This window comes from Leuciscus leuciscus (genome assembly GCF_965113295.1).
Source record: "Leuciscus leuciscus genome assembly, chromosome: 24".
Classification (NCBI taxonomy): domain Eukaryota; kingdom Metazoa; phylum Chordata; class Actinopteri; order Cypriniformes; family Leuciscidae; genus Leuciscus; species Leuciscus leuciscus.
Genome location: NC_138723.1, coordinates 6,487,661 through 6,502,067, shown reverse-complemented (window position 1 = coordinate 6,502,067; position 14,407 = coordinate 6,487,661). Strand labels below are relative to the sequence as shown.

The window sequence follows — 14,407 nt, the reverse complement described above, 5'->3', positions numbered from 1 at the left end:
CCAAACGGGGTAACTAAGTAAAGTAACGGATTACTTTTTTAAAAAGTAACGAGTAACGAGCAAACACTACTTTTTAAAAGTAACTTCCCCAACACTGCCTCCTACGCACACTCTCCGTCTCTGCAAGTTTCGGAAGGGAATGGATTCAGATTTCTCTTGGCACAGCAACTAGAAGACAGACAGGTTGCTCACGTCACATCTACGTCGTCAAGCTCAGTTTGAGTCTGCGCAGTACGCTCAGCCATCAGGAAGTGAGTGCTTCTAATATTGACTTCACTTTTCTCAGTTGAAACCTATGGGGTCGCTGTGTCCAGTTTATATACTGTCTATGGTACCATCACAGAACTGAATACAAGCAAGAAGTACAACTGGATGTACGGGAAGCCAAAATGTTTTTTAAATAATTATTGTATTTTTCCTAAACTTGAAAGTGTTTTTTTTTATTATTATTATTTTTTTGTTCTAAGCGAGTTTTTCCCATCTGTCAATTCAATCCACATTATTTCTTTTAAAATTTAAAACGTATTACCGATTTCAATGTAATAGGCCTAAGGCATTGGTTAGTATGGATCTAGCGCAGGACTATTTGAACCATAATCACTTCACAGGTGCTCTTAATGTCACATTTTATGAAATAAATAATGCTTGTTTTGAAAGACTGCTTTTCGATTAGGTTTAACCAAAGTGAAAATTAAGGGAAAAATAAACAAACTCCAAAAACAATGGCTTCATAATTAAGTTAGCCTATTACAAGAAACACATTTGTATTCATCCTCCGTGGATGGATTGTCCACACACTTTACATGGAACCATTGCCCACAGTCACAGGCAATCTATATTAAAAAATAAATAAGAGTAACAGTTTAAAAAAAGGGTTTTAAAGCAATGGTCCATTCATTATTAATTTGTGTATGCTACACCAACCAAAAATGCTCAGCCATAGTTGCACCCAAAGAACATCTGCAGAGTCATCAAAAGTAGCACAGATCACTTAGGTCATCTATGAGGTACAGTACAACACTAATGAAAGTGATGCACATCAAAAACCAAAAGTTTATAAAGCCATACCAGACTGGCGGAGGAGAGTTAAAGCAATCTCCATTCTGAATCGTGATACGTCTTGTAGCTCATTGGAGAAGTCAGTTGTGGTATTTTGCAGAATGTGTTCTGCAAAGCTGAGGAAGTAACAAGAAAAATGATCTAAAGTATCATCCCATTTTAATGAACATTTAATATTTGCTACAATGCTATAAATCACACACCTTCAAAGCGAACACACCACATGATATAGCATCCCTCTGAAGTGGGTGAGGCAAGCTTTCACACACCCAGTTTGAAACACCCTTTGCTATCATCAGGGCTCTACAAACAAGATGGTATGGTTCTCTTTCAAGCATATATTACACAATAACAGTACATATAATTGTGGTGCATGAAAAATACCTTGTTGTCTCCAAAAACCTTTTCTTCTTGATGTCTGACTCTCCAATTGAGTCAAGCAGAATGTTTTTTGTTTTTGTTTTTTGGGATGGGTATACAGCCTAAGTAACATGCAAAAATATCCAGACAACACGATAGTGGTATATTATTGCAAATCAGTATTAAAGCTACACTGTGTAACTTTTTAAGTTGATTCTTAGCAAAAAACACTTTGTTCTATCAAAAGTATATGTGCTCATTCATGTGTAATTACCTCCACCAACTAATAAAGTATTCTCGTAAGCGTAAAATCTGCCATTTATAATACATACGAGTGAGTCGCTCGAATGGCGGCAGCCATGTTGCACCTCCATCTTGAAAATACATTCGCCAAAGAGGGACGTACCTGGAAACTCAAGCTTCGCCTTTCGCGTTTTACACTCAGTGACACAGTGACAAATGCGAGGGGGAGATTACTCACGATTGCCGGCAGATTTGAAAGATTGCTGATGGAGGATCACGCCTATTTTTGAGGACATGTAGCAGAGTCGCCAAGGAAGCGAAAGAGAGAATTAAAACGTCAACGCGACAGGCAAATCAGCAAGACCAAAGTCGATATTGGAGTAACTTTTCCCAGATGGAAAGAGCTCATGAGGAGCAAAGATTTTAAAACGGACACCGAAGTTGCCTGCTTTCCTCTCGAGAGGTAATTCAGCCTATTTGTGTAAATTCAAAGTTTTATAGTTGCTTGTCTAACCATAGCATGGTTGTGCATAACGCCAGAACGACCTCTAGTATAACTTGCATTACTTTTCCTCGTGTAAAGTAACCTACATGTTAACTGACTAAATTACTAAATGCACTTTGTAATAGTTTTCTAAAGTAACCTCATCACTTGAAGGAACACTCATGGACGAAGTCGAACTGGAAGCCATGTTAATCTTGGAATAATACGGCCACTGTAGGAGCTAAAACGCCCTCGGAATTGAAAGGAACAGAAACTAATATTCACTGGGTAGTCATATACAATTTCACCGCTAGATGGGGGAAAATATCACACAGTGTAGGGAAACTGTTCTATACCACAAATACTTACAACTAGGAACCAGTGGTGGCCCTTGTTTACACTGCCCACTATGACCTCATAGTTTACTGGGTCCATTTGAAAAAAACAAAACAAAAAAAAACACACCATTATAATCTATACCTTGCAAACCAAAGCCTTGAGTATGTACCAACAGCACAAACGAATGTACACAAAGTCCTGAACAAAATGGGTATTAGCACAAGTAATAAAATGCAAAAAAAAATAAAAATTTGCAGGACACCTTGAGCCTTTCATAATTTCCCTTCCACGTCTGTCATGGTAAATGTATCCGTATGGAATGCTTTGCCCGGTGTAGCAGTCGATTCTGTTCCCTACAGGAATTTGTGTTCCCCCTCAAAGAGGCATGTCTGCGCATGCCTAGAAGATGCATCAAACCACAACTGGAAGTACGGAAAGCGAAAAAGGCCAAACGCATTGGCGCAACATTCAATTGTCAGCATAATAAAATGGTTCTCACACTCCAGTAATATTTCTGTCAAAACAAAAACTCAATGCCTCATATTATTGTCTTTATATTATTATGTCTGTATTATTTATAAAGATTGCAAAACGTCAGAGATGACAGGTTTATGAAATACAACTTTGTAAACAGTATACAAAATGTATTAATATGTTAAATGTCACCAAAATACACATAAAAAAAAAAAAGTTCATCATATTATTGTCAAAAGGTAAACACATTTTCAGGTGACACCTTTTATATTCCCTGTTTGAAAATAAATAAATAAATAAGAATAAAACCATATTGCTATTTTTCTTTAATATTTTTCACATGCAAGATACATGGGTGCAACATAACATTCTAGTAATTAATTCATTAAAAATTTCTGAGGGCACTAATTAGCTTTAAGTCTAAGAGCTTTAATCAAATTAATCAATGGTGTTATAAATTGGGGAGATGACCACACAACATTGTCACCTGAATTTCTATTCTTGCTGGCACATTCCAACAATGGATCCAAAAATATATGAAGAAATCATGAGCTATAAAACTCAAGGCACATATCCATTTGGTATAAAAAAAGACCATAAATATGTGATTCGCAGACGTTGCTCCAATTTCCAAATTCATGGTAAGTAATCTATTCTAAATTATAATTATTTTTGAAAGTGAAGATAACATAACTCCACAGACAGGAGTGAGGTATAGTAATACACCAAGACTTGATAGAAACATAAAAACATACTTTTCCATGGACTATAGCCTTCTTGGCAAATAGAACATAAAATACCTATCCTGCAATTTCAGTTTAAAATATCCTATTTCTTTCATTAGGCATTCAGAACCTCCGTGGTTATTGTTTAGACTTTACTAACAATAAAGCTATTTCAATAGATGGTCAACTTTACTACATCTCCTCAAAAAATTGTATGGGTTCGAGGAAAAAAGTGGTCATTGGCCAAAAAGAGGCCAACGAAATATTTACAGAATTCCATGCCAGCCCCTATGGAGCACACTGTGGAACAGAAAAAACCAAGCTTGCCATTTCAGCAAGGTTCTACTGGCCTGGAATGGGGGTGGACATTGATAAATGGGTCAATCCTAAATTATTCCTTTCTAACTTTGTTGTGAAACATATTAATGTATTATGTTTTTGAATGCATTTCTCATGTGCTTATTTCTGAACATCAGGTTTTGCAGTGTGCCCAGTGCCAATATAGCAGACTGTCCATCAAGCAGGAGCCCAAGTACATCCCAATATGTGTAAGCTTGTCCACAGATGTGCATGGGATTTGAGACTGGTATTTCATGAGTGCACATAATTTAAATGTATTTATGGGTATGGGTAAATATGGTTAAGCATTTTTGGTTGGTGTAGCATACTCAAAAGTAATCATGAATGGACCAATGCTTTAAACCCCCTTTTTTAAAATTGTTAATCTTATATATTTTTATTTATTTATAGATTGCCTGTGATGACTGTGGGCGATGGTTCCACTTAAAGTGTGTTGGCAATCCATCCACGGAAGATGAATACAAATGTGCTTCTTGTAATAAATAACTAAATATGAAACCATTGTTTTTGGAGTTTATTTTTCCCCTTCATTTTCCCTTTGGTAAACCTACTCGAAAATCAATCTTTCAAAACAAGTAGCCTATACTTTTATATTATTTATACTTCTCAAAATACTGTAAATATGTTCATAATCTGTAAATGTTTATTCAGACTAAACCCAACTGTGACCCCTTTTTTTTACTTTTTATACTATTTTTATTTTTTTTTAATATATTTTATTCTTAGAATTTGTATTACTATGTTTCTTGTTGTATTTGTATTTGTATATGTGCACTGGAAGCTTCAGTACCAAGAAAAATTCCTTGTGGGTGCAAGCACACTTGGCAATAAAGCTCTTATTCTATTCTATTCTATTCTATTTATTTTATAAAATGTGACATTAAATTGTGAAGTGATTGTGGTTCAAATAGTCTTTAGCTAGACGAGTATTAGGCTACTAATCAAAGCCTTAATAAACATTACATTGAAATCGCTAATAACGGTTTAAATTTGAATATAAAAAAAAAAAATAAGCTAGATTGAAATGACAGAGCAGGAAAAACTCGCTTTAACTTTTTTATTAAAAAATAATACTTTTTTAACCTTTTGGCTTCCCGTACATCCAGTTGTGCTTCTTGTCGTATCAATTCTGACGGTACGTATGGTAACCTGATGGTAACGCGGCAACTACGCATGATTTGTAGTATGATTGCGTAAAGGGAACAGGAATTCCGGAAGGGAACAGAATCGACTGCTTCACCGGTGAGGTCAAATTGTGCTGCCTCACTTTCAGGGATTGATACGCATTTATAACCTTGATAAACATTGCAAAATTAAACATTAATACAAAATATTAGCATAGCAGATGAAAGGCTTATCTGTCAAAATCAATGAAATGTGTACCTCACTCTCCAACTCCCTTCCAGGGCCAATCTGTAGGTCTTTGTAAAATAGTTTATAGGGTCCCACTCTGGACAGCAGTACATACCTGTCGTTTCCAGCCCAGGCACTTGTTAGGGAGGTGCAGGAACAACAGGAACCCAAGAGCAGATCAATTGAGAATAGGATTTATTGTCCAAAAGATCCAAAAACAATACAAAACATAAAAGAATTGGTAGCCGAGCCACCAAGTAAGAGGGCGAGACAGAGGCGAAATCCAATGGACAGGCTGGGGTCAAAACCAGTAGCGGACCAACAGTTTCAAGGAAGAAACCAAGGCAATAGTCCAGGACGAAAGCAGGGGGGTCAAAAACCAGGTGAGCAAGCTGAGTCGAGATAGGGAACAGGAACTAGGCAAATAAACAACAAGACAGGATTAAATAATCAGACAATGCTTTAGAAGCAACCAAAACAAGACTTTCGGGCAAGGGGACAGTGGTGAAGCGGACGGAAACCAAGACACACTGACAGAGAACCAAAGAAAGAGAGAAGCATAAGAAAATCAGTGCAAAAAAAAAAAAAGGGAAACAGGTGTGTGAGTAATGAGAGGGAGAGCACTGATTAGGATGGGATTCAGCTGTGATGGTAGAGTGAGGTGAACTGACAATCAAGACACAAGACAAACACAGCAGAAAGGCTGAAGATCAAACCAGAGTCCTGACAGACTGGAAAGAGTAAAATATTTTACGTTTTTGGGGATATGGTTTGATGAAAGAGTTACGTGGGCGGTGCATATTCAGAATATAATAAATAAATGTAAGAAAATAATAAATACAATGAGATGTTTAGTTGGTAGTGAGTGGGGGGCAGATAGGATGGCATTAAAGGCAATGTATAATGGATTGATTAGGTCTGTGTTAGATTATGGGTGTGTGGTGTATGGATCAGCTGCAGAAACGTCTCTTAAAAAGTTAGATAATATACAGAATCAGGTATTTAGACTATGTACAGGAGCAATAAAAACTACTCCAATTACAGCACTACAGGTGGAAATGGGGGAAATGTCTTTGGAAATGAGAAGGGTACAGCTATCATTGAATTACTGGGTTAATTTACAAGGCCATAGTCAAGAACATCCAACACTAGACACGTTAAAACCATGTTGGGAAAAAGAGAGGAGGAAAACTAAAAGTTTTGGATGGACTGTGATACAGAAAGCAACAGAACTTAAAATTAATCAATTAAATGTTAGTCCTACTGTTCCATTACCAGTAATAAAACCTTGGGTACTTCCAGATGCTATAGTTGATTTTACATTGTTAGAACAGAGAAACAAGGGTAAGGAATGTAATTCATATAATGTACAGACATATATTAATGAGTACTACAGTTATGTTCAGATATACACAGATGCATCAAAGAGTTCAGACAACAAGATAGGAGTAGCATTTACTGTCCCAGAGTTTCATCTATCAATAAGGAAAAGGATCAGTGATGAGCTATCTGTTTATACAGGGGAAATGGTTGCATTATTATTAGCAATACAGTGGATAGAAGAAATAAGACCTGTGAAATCAGTTATTTGTTCAGACTCATGTTCATCATTGGCTAGTTTACAATACAGTCATTCAGAAAGTAGACCAGATATTTTATTGGAGATAATGCAAACAATGTACAGAATTCAAATGATGGGGATTACAGTAGTATTTTTGTGGGTGCCTGCACATGTTGGTATCCAAGGAAATGAAATTGCAGATAAAGAAGCAAAAGAAGCAGTTAAAAACAATGACATTAATTTAATTGTTAATTTAAGTAAGAATGAAGTTAAGAGTATTATCAAGAAGAGACTAAAGGAAAGGTGGCAAAAACAGTGGGATAAGGAGAAAAAAGGTTGGTGGTTCTATAGAATTCAAAGGAAAGTGGGAGAGATGAGAATTGCAGGGAAAAACAGGAGAGAAGAAATAGTAATATCAAGGGTGAGATTTGGACACACAAGATTAAATAGTACACTTTATAAAATGGGTAAACATGATACGGGAAGATGTGATTATTGTGGGCAAGAGGAAACAGTAGAACATGTTTTAATGCATTGTCAGAAATATGAGAATGAAAGAAGGTTGTTAATTCATAATTTAAAAAAAATAAAAATGCAATTTATACCAAAGTATATTCTGCAAAATAACTCGAGAAATGAGTGTTATATTTTTATTCTTCAGTTTCTTGAGGAATCTAATTTGTGGGAGAGAATAAAAAAAAATTAAAAAAAAGAAGTCGTCTTGATCCACACTCCATACCAGTTGGTGGCGGAAATACACCATTTTGTTGTTTGTCAACCGCCAATAAAATTCAAGAAGAAGAAGAAGAAGAGTCCTGACAGCACTTTTGATACCTACAGAGGATGACCAAAAACAGCATTGCACCTACCACCTCACAAATAAATTAGAAATTCACTTACAGCCATGCACTGCGTCTGTGGGGTCTGCTGGTACCTCTCTCGTCACTGTAGGGGTGTGGGACACAGGAGAGGAAAGGGGTCTTTTCATTGAAAAGTTCAATGGAGACAGAGGAGAGGATCTAGTAGATTTTGTTGAATGCTTTGTTCCAATTGATAAGTCAATTGGTGAGGATGGAGGTGATGGTGGGGGCTGGTTTTCATGTGACTTGGTTATGGTGAGGTCTACAGGTGTGAGTGAAGGGCATGACGTTTCTTTATGTGCTCTTTTATGTTGTGGTTCTTGGGTAATTCTATGGGGTATCTGGGATGTGTCTTTATGGTTTGAGATGGTCATTCTTGATTTTGGGAATATCTTGCCATTTTCATCCCTTAAATCTGCGCTTTTGTCATGCAAATGGATAATTTCATACGGTCCCAACCAGCTGTGCACAAGCTTGCCCCCTTTCCTCTGCTGGGTCCTTATGTTTTTTCGTAGGACCTTCTGCCCTACAAAAAAATGGTGCCTGATTTGCCACCCTCTGTCTCCTGTCCTGTTTTTTCTTATTGATTTATTTTTTTACAATGTTGTCCATTTTCTCCTTCAGAGAAATGGCCTTTGATATGGTTTTCTCTGCTATCACAGATTCCACTGTGCTGTTTACCTTTTCAGAAACATTGAAGATTGAAATTATTTCACTAACCTGTAATTGAAACTACATGATATTTATATGGAACAATGTAAATTATCACATACCTCATACGTCTCAGGCACCTCACAAGGATATCGTGCCTCCATGCCGAACATTAAGAAGAATGGTGAGAACCTAGTTGTCAGCTGTGTCTTGGTTCTAAGACCAAACATTACTGCATCTAGGTACTCGTCCCATTTTTCTGGTCTTGTATCCACTAGTTTGCACAAGGCTCTAGAGTCATGACCAAAAGGAGTTGAAAGTTATGAGTAACCAAAGACACCAATATTTCCCTAAATATTGCATTCCCACAAAGCAACCCGTTAATGAAATAACCACGCAAAACACCAGCACCCGCCATTTAAAAAAAAGGCTGTGTAAACGCACAGATTATAGCCTATATATTTACTCCAGAAACGAACTCTACAAACAGTGATAGATTGACCTCTTAACCTTTACGCTAAGGAGAAAAGGGGGACCAAGCCAGACATGATTATGTATTTCTGCTCAGTTAGTGACACGGGACATCAACCACACGGCATACGCTAATACCTTTTCATTACTGTCTACTTTCTATGTATAACAGTTTTATCTAATAATGTATTAGACATGACTGTTAGATAGATCGTAAACTAATAAACATGGAGAATGCGAGCACTGTGAGCTCAGGCTCCGGCATTCTCAGTGGTGTCAAAATAGAAGTCACAACAACAAGCATGGCTTACGTCACTTCAGAGTTTCTATTGTCGGTGCGAATGCATCCCTAGAGGAAGCATTAGTTCTCGGTGAACCACCTGGTGTCTAGTTCCTAGAACTACCCGGTGCGAAAGCCCCTAATGACAGAATAGCGCTTCTGTGGCCTCTAGAGCTGTAGGCAGTCTTTTCAGACATACGGGGACTCCCCACCCGGAGGGGAGCCAACAGCAACAACTCGGGTGCCGTAGCTACGGCCCTGTGTGACCAAGGGTGATGTGGGACAGGCAACAGAGAGAGAGCCTGCTCATTGGAAGGTGGCGAGGAGACTTCGAGATTGCATATTCAGGGCAGCACTGAACTTCCTCAGTCATACAGGGCCACAAGTAACAGTCACAGTACGAGTGTGGGGTTAGAATTGTTCCATTTTTCCAAATAAAAAGAAACATGTTTCTTTTAGTATTAAGTATTAAACCTCAAATATCTCGAATGAAAGTTCTAGAAACTCTGCCTGGCATTAATTTGTGGATCACTACTTGTGGATCACCGCACACATTTGTGGACTTTGAAACATTTCTAGCATCAAGATGTGCTCACAAATCCACTAAAACCCCACCGTCGACTCAAGCCAATCAAATAACAGCCACAATGTGCTGACCAATCGTAGCACATTCTCACTACAACCAATCACGTTTTTCTTTACACTTGGGGTAGGAACAGATTCATTTTGTATTCTATGGGCACTTTGTTTAAATTGATGATCAATTTGTGTCCCACAAATGCACAAGAAGTGATTTACTTGTGGGGTATTTTTTGTGAATATCTTGTGGATCATAATCTATGTATATAATGGAACAATTCTAACCCTATAAGTGAGAGTGTCTGATGGAAACGAGAATGAAAGCATGTTAACCCCAAGGACGATAACTATAATGATAACGACAAATATATAGATCTAAAAATCATCCTACATATAAAATAGCAGCAGTTCACACCACAGCTATAACGATAACAGCACAGAGAAACAATATCGTTGGAATCACTTTCAGAACGATTTTTTTTCTAGCTGACGAATGATAAAAACATTGACAGCCAATCAGAATCCATCCTGCTTTAAAGAGCTTGAGCATTTAAAGTGACAGACAAGCACGCACTTATAATAAACAATAATATTGTCTGCTGGTGTGGACGCTAGTTATCGCTAAAGTTATCTTTATAGCCAGTTATCAACTAGTTATCATTCTAGGTGTGAATGCGCCTAATGCCCATCAGGCGTGGCGAGGGTTCAACCGTCACACCAGAGATATTTGAGGTTTAATACTTCACATTGGTGGGCCTCATACCACAAGTCGGGCAGTGGGTAGGGTATCCGGGGGTCCGGTGCAGGTTGTTGGTTGAAATAGTGGGAATCGTCACCACTTTTCTCCCCTCTAGCAACTCAAGAAAAGAGCGAGTTCTGCTTAACAGGTAGTGTTGGTGGACCAGCAGCCTATTGGTCCACGTTTAGACCCTCTTAAGCATTTGGAGGGATTTAGCCTATATATTGTCAGTGGTTGAAGTGCATCTTTATTGTAACGTTACTGTATGTTGTTACAGGAAATGCCTATTATGCCTGCTATATGAAAATTATACTTAAAATATTTTTATTATGGAAAAATAAATGCAGTTTTATGAACTGAAATGTCCATGCATGCAAAATGAAAACAAATATGCTGCCATCTGTTGGGGAAACATTTGTTTGTTAATAGAACTGGGCAATTTTTACAGCATTTCGCATCACACTGAATTTAATTGATAGATTAGGAGTTTCTGTTTCAGTCATGATTATTATAAACTGTAAAATGGATTGATTTGTATAAAACTATAAGTACATCCTCTCAGACTACAACAAAATACATCAACGTTGTCCATTACACACTGATTAGAATCAGAAAGACCTGTTCTAACACAAGTAGCCTATATAACACTATAAATATAGGCACCCATTGTACATACTGTACACTTAGATATATGCAGTATTTGATAGGGTCACTTTTTAAAGCTTTCTGTTTATCATTAACCTAAATACACATGCAAATCAGTCTGCATATGTCAGAGGGGTTTTAATAGTTCATCGTCAGTTCAAGTCCTTAAAGAAGCTTGTAGAACAGAAGAGCATTTTAACAGCATTGAGCCCTACAGGGCTTAGCCTATCACTGCGACTGACCAACATGACAGGGTTAACTGAGGTTATCATAGTCCTTATAAAAGAGACTGTATTCATCTGATTTACTTGATGACATAATTGATCTTAGAGGATGATTTTCCCCATTTGCATTATAAGTAAAATCCTTGGGCCTGATAAGCACAACTCTTTGTAACCATTTGTTTCTAATTGGTGTAAACCATTCAAATCAAACTATACATATTACACAATGAATATAATACCATAGTACATCACACATTGTAATTACAAAGGCTATATGTCATCACTGGTCCGAAATGCAGTCACATACAGACATGACATAAGGCCAGATGAGATAACTGAACTATTACATTGCCACTAAAAAGTGCTGTAGAGATTATTGTAAACAAGGCAAACTGGAACTGCCTACAGACGATGGAATTTTAGTATTTTATAAAGTACTGGTGATATATATATATATATCTGTTGTGCTCTGTCAGCATGTCCTTTATGTGACTCTGGGCTGATTGTTTTGTCTGGGCTTTTGTTTGGCAGTGTGGGTGTGATTTTTGTAGCTCATGTTGTAGATTGTTTTGTTTTTAAATGTGGCCTTGGTGAGAGGTATTTGGACGTCAGTGTTCAGGACAAATGACTGATTATCTTCCTGGGATCAGCAAAACATGTTTTGGGATTTAGAATGTATTATTTTATTTTATTTTTCTTTGAAGAAATTATAAGAGGGCACCATATTAGACACTATACTTTTTCATTCAGAATTAAATGTTAAAAATGTTAAAAGGTTTAGTTTAAATTTGAATCTACAACATATGTAATACTGATATAAAATGTTTCTATATGATATGATTGTTGTATGCAAGGTAATTATATAGCCTACTGTAATTTGTTGTAATGATGCATCAATAAATTCCAATCAAAAATGTACTTTTTTTATTATTATTATAGCTTATTCATTTTAAATTTAAATTTAAATCAATCACATAGGCTACAATTGATTGTACAAATGCAAAATATACATACTATTATTCTTAGTATCTCCATGAAAAGCCCTGAATTTAAAACGATGGCATCTCAGAAAAAATAATACACATAAGTAGGCTAAATAATAAATGTATGCCCAAAAAGAAGTGAAATGTTAATCAGATGTTGCATGCAATACAAATAAATAAGCAGTGACGTTTGCTCTCAAGTGTGGTTAAACTCTTTGAAAGCTTCACCTGTAAGTGACAGGAAGTTAAATTACTGTTAGAAAAGCTGTCTAAGCAGACCGGCAGCTTACGGCGTAAGAAGATTACCATTTATTTCCTCATTTTCTGGCCTAAGACACACACACACACACACACACACACACACACACACACACACACACACACACAATGTTTCCTTTGACTCACCGTCTGTGTGAATTACCCTTTCAGGCTCATTACATCAGTGGGCGTCTCACGAACTCCACCCTCGCGGGCGGGATAGGGTGCGTGCGGCACCAGGACGCGTCACGCATTCCGTGTCTACATGGCAGGATTCTCCTCATTCCCAGGATCATTCTCTCAGAGATCACCTAGCCGAAGCCATGGATGTCTGCTTTCTTCTCCTCGTGTCTTTTCTCTCTGTGTTTCACTCCAGCATTGCTGACCAGCCATTGGAGGAAGCAATCGTTGTAGCAAGTAAGCTCATATTGTTCTTGTTACATTGGATTATTTACACAATTTCAAATGTTGAACGAGTTTTTTTTTTTGTTTTTTTTTTTGTCGTGTGCATTACATGTGAATATTTTAAATATTTTGAACTGTCATCATAGCAAACAGGATATCTAGACTAGGCTATAGCTACTTTTTATAGGCTAGGCTACTGTGTAACTATTATTGAGAGATTAGCCTATCGCAGATGCGAGATATAAACTTATAATTATGCGGGGAAAAAATCAGAATTGCGAGATAAAAAGTCTCAATTTCGATTATGGTAGGCTACTTCACAGAATACATTTCCTATCTAAAGGTATCATAATTGCAAAATGGATTAACAAAAAAAACAATCTTTGTTGGTGAAATGTATATAATTTGACGTAAAGTGCAAGCTCGTGAATACAAACAATGCAATGCAAATACATTTCTTCAAAACCAAGTGCTGTCATTAATATTCCCTCTCCGTGTCTCACAGGAAATGTGGAGCTTCTCGGTGGCTGGAACGACGTCAACCCAGAGAGTGAAGATGTTCAAGAAGCTGCTAAAGAAGCTGTAGAGGCATTCAACATGAAGTCCAAAGGAAAGAAATACTTCAAACTTATCAATATCACATCGGCTCGCACTCAGGTAAAGATTTCATATTTTTATACTGTTCATGTGTATATTATGAGTTGTAATCAGCATTGAATAACAGTGAGTGAACGTTTTTGTGCAGGTAACAAATGTGATAAACTACAAAATAGAGGCCACTATTGGAAAGACAAAATGCCGCAAATCAGATGATGCAAATATTGAGGCTTGTGGAATGGCAAAAAAGGTAATTTCTTTTCTTTTTTGTCATATATACTTTTTTTTTTTTTTTTTTTGTTTATTGTTGCCAGTGTAACAGAAATGTACGTTAGCCTACTGTACTTGTCTTATTTTTATTTATTTATTTTTTTAGCAAATGGCATGCAAGTTTGAGGTAACCCTTAACCAAATGACTGATGACCACGATGTGCAGAAGATGATCTGCAGAAAATCCTCTTGAATTTCACATGGACACCAAGTTGCCACAGTTTTGTACTTTTGGATAGTTGACCAGACCACACATTCTTTTTCTTGACATAAACATTGTTTTGTTTTTCTGATATATAGCTTATGTAGAATGGAGAACTTTTGTAAAAACGTTTAATGTGGATTAAAAAAAACTCCCTTTGAAAGGAATTTTATATTTTGTTAAGTACCTAAAAACGTAAGCTTTTTTTATATATGGTGATAATTTTATAGTGAAGTGAGATCAGTATTTATATATAAACTATTCGAAAGCAAATTATGTAATGAC

General features: G+C 36.8%; 1 protein-coding gene across 1 annotated transcript; it reads left to right on the top strand.

The window, feature by feature from the left end:
- Positions 1-12,847: 12,847 nt before the first annotated feature.
- On the top strand, positions 12,848-14,285 carry LOC309489137 (cystatin-C). The gene is made up of 4 exons (XM_082157718.1): positions 12,848-13,065; positions 13,559-13,710; positions 13,799-13,900; positions 14,027-14,285. The coding sequence occupies exons 1-4, from the start codon at positions 12,972-12,974 to the stop codon at positions 14,111-14,113; spliced, it is 435 nt and encodes a 144-aa protein (XP_082013844.1). The 5' UTR covers positions 12,848-12,971; the 3' UTR covers positions 14,114-14,285.
- Positions 14,286-14,407: the final 122 nt, after the last annotated feature.

Bases quoted from the DNA above. Each gene is read 5' to 3' on its own strand.
- LOC309489137 (XM_082157718.1), top strand. From the start codon at position 12,972: ATGGATGTCTGCTTTCTTCTCCTCGTGTCTTTTCTCTCTGTGTTTCAC. The intron at 13,711-13,798 runs GTAAAGATTTCA...GTTTTTGTGCAG, and splicing joins TCACATCGGCTCGCACTCAG to GTAACAAATGTGATAAACTA. The intron at 13,901-14,026 runs GTAATTTCTTTT...TTATTTTTTTAG, and splicing joins CTTGTGGAATGGCAAAAAAG to CAAATGGCATGCAAGTTTGA.